Source organism: Bos mutus, chromosome 10 (genome assembly GCF_027580195.1).
Source record: "Bos mutus isolate GX-2022 chromosome 10, NWIPB_WYAK_1.1, whole genome shotgun sequence".
Taxonomy (NCBI): Eukaryota; Metazoa; Chordata; class Mammalia; order Artiodactyla; family Bovidae; genus Bos; species Bos mutus.
Genome location: NC_091626.1, coordinates 71,297,883 through 71,308,473, shown reverse-complemented (window position 1 = coordinate 71,308,473; position 10,591 = coordinate 71,297,883). Strand labels below are relative to the sequence as shown.

Sequence of the window (10,591 nt, the reverse complement as noted above, 5' to 3'; positions counted from 1 at the left end):
TAGAAAAACCCTGTGTGTAGCAATGAAGACCCAGCACAGTCAAAAATAAAAAACTAAAATTAAAAATAATGATGAAAAATTCATATTCCGTGTAATAAGTTCACACAATACCATAGTATACAAAAAGCAAAAATTTCCCATTTCCAACACTATTCCTCCAGCCCCTACTCACTCTACTGTAATTCACCTCCCCAATTATACAATTATAGACATTTATTGAGTACTTACTCTTTACCAGGAAGTATTTTAAGCACTTTTTTATATGTTAAGTAATTTCTACCTTGTGTGTGTGGTATGTGTTCAGTCGCTTTAGTCATGTCCGACTCTTTGTGACCCCATGAACTATAGCCCACCAGGCTCCTCCATTCATGGGATTCTCCAGACAAGAATATTGGACTGAGTTGCCATGCCTGCCCCCAGGGGATCTTCCTGATCCAGGGATTGAACCTATGGTTTCCTGGGTCTTCTGCATTGCGAGTGGATTCTTTACCCACTAAGCCACCTGAAAAGCCCAATTTATACCTTAGCAAAACTCAAAGAGGCAGATATTATCATTATCTTCATTTTACAAAGGGGAAACTTTCACAGGTTGGGTTCCCTGAGAAGCCAACTCAAGAGGAAATTCAGAGTACAGAATGTTCATTCATTCATTTCAGACACAGTTTGGTCTCAACATGGACTAAGTCCAGTCCACAATGCTTTAGAAGGCCCCTTGATGAAAAATCAATAGATTTCACTCAAATAAAGAACCCATCTTTCTTAATTGCAGTCAAGGGTCACTGACTATATTATAGCTTTCTTTTTATTCACAGATTTAAAGACAGTCCTCAGAGAAGGGAACCAGCCTTTGAGGTAGCTAGAAACAAGGGAGGTAAACTGGTCATTTTGGGTCACCTTGGCCACGGGCTCAGTTCCAAGGATACGCTGGGGGAGAGAAGTCTAGGGGACTTCTCTTAGGACAACAAGGTTTTTGGAGTAGAGATAGTTGGGCCTTATTTGCGTTGTTTTCTCTACCTTAATTCTGAACACTTTTCAATAACGCTTAGGGAAGCCTCAAGCCTAACTCTCAACTTCACAACCAGAATAAAGAATTAATGGACTCCAAAAACTTTTGAGAACAGTTTCAAATTATTGTTTCTGATGCTCCCTATCTTATATTCCAAATCCCACAAAGAAATCACTGTGAAGTTGTTCTTTTTATCAGCTGCCCTCAACAGGCATAAAACTGATCTACACACCCAGTCTCCCAAACATTCTCTCCACTTGTGTTCCTTATCTCCATGAAGGACCCACCAGCTTCCTAAACCAGAACCTGAGTATCATTTGTATTTGGGACATCACCTTTTCCCTTTCCCAACTAATCTTTAAGTCCTAGTCATTCTACCTTCCAAATTATCCAGAAGCTATCCATTGCTCCCCAATTTCACTGTTTCTTCCTTAGTTCTGGCTTCCCTGGTGGCTCAGGAGGTAAAGAATCTGCCTGCGATACAGGAGACCTGCATTCAATCCCTGGGTTGGGAAGATCCCCCTGGAAAAGGAACCGCTACCCACTACAGTACTCTGGTCTGGAGAATTTCATATATGTATAGTCCATGGGGTCGCAAAGAGTAGGACACGGCTCAGCGACTTTCACTTTCCTTAGTTCAGAGCATTATCATCTTTTGCCAAAATGCCTTCAACAGCCTATGTGGTTTTCCTGCCTTAGTCTCCTTCCTTTTTTATTCACTCGCTACACTGCTGCCAGAGTAATTTTTTAAAAACAAATCTGATAATGTCGTTCTACAGTTTAGAATCTTTCAATACAAAAGATTTTAAAACTTCCTAATATAGTGTATTAGGATCTGAATGATTTGGCCGCTGCGTACCTCCACAGTCTCATCCCCACACACCATGCCCTCTGTTCGGCCATAATGAACAACTGTTTCAGTTTCCTGAACCCAACTTTTTCTATTATCGCTATGTTTTTGACCAAACGGTTCTCTGCTTGGAACACCCTTCCCTCTACTCTTTTTTATGGGTAAATCAGATGAATCCTTCAGGTCCCAGATTAGTTGTCACTCGCACAGCCCAGGTAGGCAGGCTTCGTTCTACAACAGGTGCCCTCAGGGTGGTCCAGACGATTTGTCTTTCAGGCGGGCGGCCCTAATGGTGCCCTCGAGACTCCATCAGTGTCGCAAAGTGGAAAGGCTCCTTAGAGCAGACCCAGATGCTTGCGGCTCCAGTCCAAAACAAGTAGGCAGCACATGAAGCTTCGGCCCCACAGCAGAGACACACCCAAAACTTCCAGCTGCGGGTGCTGGGCACAAGACCGTAGTTCACCGCCCGGAACCCAGCCGGGTGTCCCCGCCCCCCACGCTGCGTCGGGGGCGGGGAGGGGCGGGGCTCTGGGCGCCGGCGAACGGCGTGCGACGAGCGGGGGGCGGGGCCAGGGGCGGAGCGGAGCGCGCATGCGCGGTCGCCTTTGTGTGGGTCGAACAGCAGCAGCGGCGGCGGCGGCGACGGCGGCAGTGGCGGTCCCACTGGCAGGCGGGCAAGAGGGGAGTCCGGGCGGCGTCCGGCGTGGGAGCCGGGGGACCACGATGGTAAAGAAGCGGAAAGGCCGCGTCGTGATTGACTCAGACACGGAGGACAGCGGCAGCGACGAGAACCTGGATCAGGTTAGGACAGGCCGCGGAGGCGCGGGCCAGCGGAGCGGGAGGGCTGAGTCCCGGCCACGGGAGTCGGGAGCCTGTCGGGCCCCGGGCCTCCTGGCTGGAGCGCCCGGCCTGCCTCGTGTCCTGAACGCCGCTGCCGCCCCCTCTGTCCTCCCCGCAGTGCCCGCGGCCCTTGGAGTCTGGCCGGGGCCTGGAGACGGAGCCCGGAGGACTTGGCGCCTTGGGCGGGGAGGCGGGGCAGGGGCCAGGCTGGTGGGCCTCGGACTGGGGAAACTGGAGGAATCCTTGGTCTGCCACGGCCAGATCGGGGCGGCAGGCAGCAGGCCAGGGGATCCGGGCACGGAGAGATAGAAAGTATCGCTCGCCAACCCGGGCAATTGGAAGGTTTTGGGGGCGGTGCGGGGGGTGGGGGGCGGGAGAGGGAGGCCGAGAAGGTTCAGGCTGTGGAAGATGAAGTTTTTCAGACGAGGGTGTGAACAGAGTGGAGGGGAACCTCTCCGCGCTTGGCGAAGAATACTCAGCTGTGGACACGAATCCTTAGCAGCTAGAGTGTTTTGTGTTTGTTAAGGGTCCCCATTGAGATGTCAGACCCAGGAAAGCTCTTGGGAGGAGGAAAGTGGGCATAAATGGAGAAATATCTAGGGCGGCATGAAGGCCCTTTTCATGCAGCATCCCAGAATTCTTTCTACTTGAAAGATGTTCAGGAGCCATTGAAACTAACTTTAGGTCTCACTGTCTTGGGGTTGCTTGAACTGTTTATATACTCTGGAAGATACTATAGGGAGAAAGCTGTCCTTTGTAGCAGTGCTCCAGTGATAGCAGAAGATTCAAAAAGAGTTTTCCCCCATGTTTAGTGAACAAATTATATATAGAAAGGATATGCAAGAGGTAGTAGTTCTGTAAGTTGAATAGAGTACTGAACTAAGAATCCGAAATTTTTGAGTTCTAGGCTGTGCTGTTTTCTAGCTATGTATCTTTGGCCATAACTGTAAAGTCTAGATAAAACATCAGCCTTGTGTATCTGATTGGGTTATTACAAAGGATTGAGTATTTGTAAGAATTAATTGGTACAAGCACCTGAAAACTAAAGCTTTTCTACAAATGGCTTCTTGGGAGTCCTCTGTATTAGGTCAGAGGTCTCAGGACTTAAATATTAGGGCATGAAAGGGGAGGACTTTGAGAAAAAGGGACTGGAAAGGTGTTGAAGAAAAGAGGGCTCTTTTGAAAATGGTAGTATGGAGGTAGGAGATGAGGAAGTAGTGAGGCCTGTGGAGAAGTATCAGAGGGCTAGAAACCTTGTTATGGGATAGAAAGTGAAAGGTAAGGTGAAAATGTTCACAGAAAGACTCCTGAAATATGTAAAAATATTGTCTTGACTGTAAAAGTTTGGTTGATAAGTTTAGACTGGCACTTAGGATTAGAACTTAAAAAACAACTATTTCCTAATTTAAAAATGTAGGTATTTCTGATGATAACATCAGTTACCATTTACATAGGGCCTGGGGTGAACTTCCATGGATCAGGAAGATCCCCTGGAGAAAGAAGTGGCAACCCACTCCAATATTCTTGCCTGGAAAACCCCATGGACAGAGGAGTCTGGCAGGTTCCAGTCCATAGGGTCACGAAGAGTCAGACACGACTGAGCGACTAACACACTGGGGTGAACTAGTCACCGATATGCTGTGTGTGCTTAGTCGCTCAGTGATGTCCGACTCTTTGAGACCTGTAGAAGGATACTGTAGCCCTGGAGAAGGAAATGGCAACCCTCTCCAGTATTCTTGCCTGGAGAATCCCATAGACAGAGGAGTTCTGCAGGCTGCAGTCCTTGAGGTCACAAAGAGTCAAACAAGACTAAGCGACTGAGCACATACTGTAGTCCATTAACCTCCTCTGTTCGTGGGATTTTTCAGGCAAGAATACTGGAATGGGTTTCCATTTACTTCTCGAGGGGATCTTCCTGACCCAGGTATCAGACCCTCATCTCCTGTGTCTCCTGCATCACAGGTGGTTTCTTTATCTGCTGAGCCATCCAGTCACTTCAATTAAGTGCTTTATTTACATTGTCAGGTTTTCAAATTCTGATAAAGTAGGTACCATTTTCCCCATTTTAGATATAAGAAAAATGGAGCTTGAAGATATAACTTACCTAGATTCACATAACTTGGTAGTAGAATTTGAACCCAAATCTGTATGACTGCAAGGCCTATGCTCTTTCCATATACCAACTATTCTGTTTTTCATATTGCAAAATGATGTTTCATAGCCATGTTCTGTGTTACTTGAATGCATGTTTGTACAGTATATTGAATAGAGGGATTTGATACATCAATTTAAAAGATGATTTGGGGGGCTTCCTTGGTAAAGCACTCTTAAGACATCTGTTCTGATGATAAATGAACTAAGCTGTAAATTATTCTCTTTGATTATTTTCCACAGAAGTCTCACAAATAAAATGAGTAGAGAGCTTCCTTTTGTAGCAGAAAGATTTTTCCTTATCCACAAGTTTTTTCAAAGTGGCAACTGAAGGGATTACAACTTTAAACCCAACTTTATCTATTTGTAAAAAGAAATTAGCATAAAATTTGTAAGTAATACCTAATACATTTTAACAGCAATTTCACCTTTCTCCTTTTCAACTCATTGGCATTCTTTTTATCAGATGGGAATCAGATCAAAATCCCCATTTCCTGTGCATCCTAACAGGCATCAGTGCCTTCTTTCTATTCAGCCCTGTGCCAGGCTTTCAGAGGAATCAAAAAGTTCTATGCTCTCCAGAAGTTTTCTCAGAGATCTTGAGCAGAAGTTCAAAGTCAGCCTGGTTTTGCAGTCTTTAGGAATCCTCAGAACAAAGTTAATGCCTTCTGGGCCTTATCTCACCAAGATACCTTAGTCTACTCCATCTATTTCTTGGTCTTCATTGGTGGGGTATAACATCGTATTTGCTGTCTAATGAGCAGGCCTTGTGGAAAAGAACAAACCATGACAAATCTGAGTGTCAAGTGTGAGAATGGAGCACAGTTAGTAAGGAGATCCTTTGTCTATGAGTTTTCCAAGTGGGAATCTAAGCCATTATGTCAGAAATATTACCTCCAAATTAGTCTTTACTGAAGGTGAGGCAGGTCAGCCTTCTACACTGGTTTTTCCTGGTGGTGAGAGAAAGAACATGTATGTATGAAACTGCTTGGGTTGCTTATTTCAGATGTGCTTTGCAGGGGCTCCCATCCCAGAGCTACTGAATCAGAAGACTCAGGGGACTGTATCCTCTGAGGTAAAATACAGCATTTTACCAGTTATAGTCCAGGTACTTATTTGTGTTAAACACTGAGACCACTGTCTGTATGCAAGTTAATCTTTTTCATAAGACACTGTAAGTAGTTTGGGAGAGAAATAGCTTCCTGTCTCAGCCATAGTGTGTGTGCACATATAACCAAAGGAACTTAACAGAGATGTTTAAGGTGGCAAAGCAGCTGGTTTTTCTAATCTCTGAAGCCGTTTGAATTGTTGGGATGCTTTTTTTGAGGCCTGTTTATTTTTTCCCTTTCTTCTTGGTGGGAAGAGGTATGTAGTAACTGAATTGGGAGTTCTTTGAAATTTGTTTTAACTTTCAAAGGTTTTAAAAACTCAGACCTTTGAAGGATTCATTTTAACATCTGACCTGATAGTGACCTTATTTTTTATGTTGGCCACACTTTTTTTTCAACATCTTAGAATTGCAAATCATGGAGTTATTGCTTTTGGTGCTTCTTGGAAAAAAATAACACAATTTGAGGCAAATCTAGGCTTTTTTACCCCACCATGTACCTCTATGGAGATAATGTGTCACTCTTTTGGAATAATATTTATGCAGTGGATCCTGTAGTATGAAAAGCATCCAAGACAAGAAAGGAATCAGAAGTTGTCTATTCAAGTCAGTACAACTCAGTGTTTATAACAAGAACTTTACTCTGCCTTTTTCAAGGAAAAAAGAAAAGCTACATGCGGTTATTTTGCAGTTTTCATCCTTATTTAAAATGACGGTAATTGTGTTATCCTGTCCTCTTTGCTCATGCTACTTGAAGTAGCCATAAATTAAACTTTTTTTTTTAATTGGCCCCTAAGTATTTTGTAGGAATTATTTTTAGACATTATGTGTTTAAAATATCATTCTTATAAAGTATCCTTCCACAAATCTTTCACATAAAAGTTGGGAAATTTAGAAGTTGTGCTTCTTATTAATATAGTTTTTTTTTTTTTGTCAGTGCCAGGTCTTAGTTGTAGCACATGGGATCGTCAGTGTTCATTGAGGCAGGCAAACTCTTAGTTGCTGCATGTGAACTCTTAGTTACAGCATGTGGGATCCAGTTCTCTGACCAGGAATCAAACCCAGGCCCCCTGCATTGTGAGCACGGAATCTTAGCCATTGGACTGCTAGAGAAGTCCCTAAAGTCTATTTTCATGAGTCAGAGCAGTTTGAAGTCTAAGTTGTGAGAAGTGTCAGTGTTAACTTCTGTAGTTTTTAAATTTGTGTCATGGTGTTGCATCTCGCTTGATGCAACTCATCTGCCAGTTTCACTTGACTTTCCTTTAGAAATAGTGCAGGGAAGGTTGAGTCCAGTGGGAGCCATAACAGGGTTTTAGGAAAAATTGAAAACCTGTCTTTCAGCACCCCTCTCTTGGTGTACTTATTTGCTCCCTTCATAAGTTCCCCAAAAGGAAAGATTGTTTTTCTTTTTTTTTTTTAATCTTTCAACAAATGTGTTAGACAGTGCTAGACAATAAGGCTATTGGATGGACAAAACGGAAGCAATTTCCACCTTCCAGGAGCTGGGAGTAGGGGAGCATGGAGGGAGGGACAGGTGCTGAAATTGCTCAGAGAGTCATTTCCTTAGATTTGTGTTACATCTTAGGAAGGAAGAACTGAGATGCTGTGACACTGTGACCTGGGACCCAGTGCTAGCCTGATGGGAGTGACATTTAAGCTGAGACCTGGAATATGGGTTAGGGACAAGAAGATAGGTGACTGAAGAGTACAGCAACATGTGAGTGTTCATGGTTGAGGGACCAAAATGTACAAAACCGTTGAGGCAGGAAGGACCTACCACCCTCATGAAACTGAAAGAAGCAGAGTGACTACGACATCACTAGTTGGAGAGAGAGTGGTCCAAGTGAAGCTGCAAAAGTAGTCTCTTCCGATCCTTTGAAAATGGAAAAACCAGTTTAGTGGATCACAACCAGTATTAAAAATAAAAACAAAATTGAATCAAATAGAAAAAATAATTGTATGTCGGACTTAGTAAACATAAGTATGTTTCATATAGATATTGTTTCATAAGGTATAATTTATCTCTCTGTGGGCTGAGGTTGAAAAGAAGTTTTAAGCCACTGGCAGGATCAGGTCAGCAATATTCAGGACTGTGAACTCTGTTCTGAGGGTAATGAGAAACCAGTGGAGGATTTTAAGCTGGAAGAGGTGTTCCTCTTTGTCTTATGAAAAGTTTTCCCAGACATGTGGAGAGTAATCTAGAGAAGGGACACCAGTTAGGTGGCAGATAGAGGAGTCCAGGTGAGAGATGGTGGAGAGGGTAAGTTCCACTAGAATGGAAACTCCGAGAGGGCAGTGGAGTGTCCCTGCATCTAGAACAGTGTCTGGCCTGCTGCATGTACCTTGTCAATATTTGTTGAATGAATGCCTGACTTGCACCAGTGTAGTTATAGACATGGCAGAAAGTGGATTCAATAGGACATAATATTCATGCTATGAAACTGTGAGTTTGATGATTGATTGGATGCTGGGGGTGAGGAAGAGGATGTTCTGGCATGAGGTAGGGAACCATGGAGGAAGATCAGGTTTAGAGATGAAGAGTATATGTTCAGTCTTAGATGTGTAGAGATTAAAATTGTCTTATGAGACTCTCAAGTGGAAACATAGTAGGTAGTTGAAAATAATGTCTGCCTGACCCAGAGTCAAAGAAAGAAAAGACAAAGAAAGGCAATGCCAAAGAGTGCTCAAACTACCGCACAATTGCACTCATCTCACACGCTAGCAAAGTAATGCTCAAAATTCTCCAAGCCAGGCTTCAGCAATACGTGATCCGTGAACTTCCAGTTCTTCAAGCTGGTTTTAGAAAAGGCAGAGGAACCAGAGACCAAATTGCCAACATCCGCTGGATCGTGGAAAAAGCAAGAGAGTTCCAGAAAAACATCGATTTCTGCTTTATTGACTATGCCAAAGCCTTTGACTGTGTGAATCACAATAAACTGTGGAAAATTCTGAAAGATATGGGAATACCAGACCACCTCACCTGCCTCTTGAGAAATTTGTATGCAGGTCAGGAAGCAACAGTTAGAACTGGACATGGAACAACAGACTGGTTCCAAACAGGAAAAGGAGTATGTCAAGGCTGTATATTGTCACCCTGCTTATTTAACTTATATGCAGAGTACATCATGAGAAACGCTGGGCTGGAGGAAGCACAAGCTGGAATCAAGATTGCCGGGAGAAATATCAATAACCTCAGATATGCAGATGACACCACCCTTATGGCAGAAAGTGAAGAGGACCTAAAAAGCCTCTGGATGAAAGTGAAAGTGGAGAGTTAAAAAGTTGGCTTAAAACTCAACATTCAGAAAACGAAGATCATGGCATCCGGGTCCCATCACTTCATGGGAAATAGATGGGGAAACAGTGGAAACAGTGTCAGACTTTATTTTTTGGGGCTCCAAAATCATTGCAGATGGTGACTGCAGCCATGAAATTAAAAGACGCTTACTCCTTGGAAGGAAAGTTATGACCAACCTAGATAGCATATTCAAAAGCAGAGACATTACTTTGCCAACAAAGTTCCGTCTAGTCCAGGCTATGGTTTTTCCTGTGGTCATGTATGGATATGAGAGTTGAACTGTGAAGAAAGCTGAGCGCCAAAGAATTGATGCTTTTGAACTGTGGTGCTGGAGAAGACTCTTGAGAGTCCCTTGGACTGCAAGGAGATCCACTTAGTCCATTCTGAAGGAGATCGGCCCTGGGATTTCTTTGGAAGGAATGATGCTGAAGCTGAAACTCCAGTACTTTGGCCACCTCATGCGAAGAGTTGACTCATTGGAAAAGACTCTGATGCTGGGAGGGATTGGGGGCAGGAGGAGAAGGGGACGACAGAGGATGAGATGGCTGGATGGCATCACTGACTTGATGGACGTGAGTCTGAGTGAACTCTGGGAGTTGGTGATGGACAGGGAGGCCTGGCGTGCTGCAATTCATGGGGTCGCAAAGAGTTGGATACAACTGAGCAACTGAACTGAACAGTAATAGAATTTTTAAAAGATTTTTATGTACTTTTTATTTTGATTGTGTTGAAAGGTGATTTTATTTTATCAATTCTGTGGCAGTGTGGGCATTTATATAGCACAGTATTTTATCTATAACTATAATCACTTTGCTGGTAATTGGAAGAAGTTACCACATTTAGCTCCAGTCATGCGATATGTATAAGAATGTTATACTGTCACTTTGGAATTACTTATTCTGAAGGGTTTTTGTGTTTGTTCATTGGTTTGGTTTGTTTTCTTTTGTTTTTTAATTACAAAAATAGTGCATGCTTGTTGAAACAGTTCTAGCAAAAGAGAATGGGACATACATGTATGTACAGATACATGTATGGGATACATGTATCCCACAGACATGTATGTACACAGTGGCTGTGTTCCTTAGTCTTTAAAAATAACCTGTGTCCACTGTTGGAATGATGTTCTTCTATCAACAATTTTGATATGAAAGAGAAAATAGGAATTAATCTCAGATTTACACCTCTGTGAATTACTACTCTTTACTCAGCATCTGTCAAGTCCTCCCACTTCCCTCTGTCCCTATGGCTACTTAGGCTGTCCAGGCCACCATCCACTCTGATTACCCTGCTGTGGACCCCTCTGTACTTCTTCCCTGGCCCTCTAGTCTATTCCTGTTA

At 43.5% G+C, this 10,591-nt stretch overlaps 1 protein-coding gene across 1 annotated transcript in view; it reads left to right on the top strand.

Moving 5' to 3' along the window:
* Positions 1–2,447: 2,447 nt before the first annotated feature.
* The window catches only part of RTF1 (RTF1 homolog, Paf1/RNA polymerase II complex component), a 46,253-nt gene continuing 38,109 nt past the window's right edge, over positions 2,448–10,591 (top strand). The window contains exon 1 of the mRNA XM_070378202.1: positions 2,448–2,657. Coding sequence (XP_070234303.1) covers positions 2,448–2,657 — 210 coding nt within the window. The remainder of the gene's footprint in view (positions 2,658–10,591) is intronic.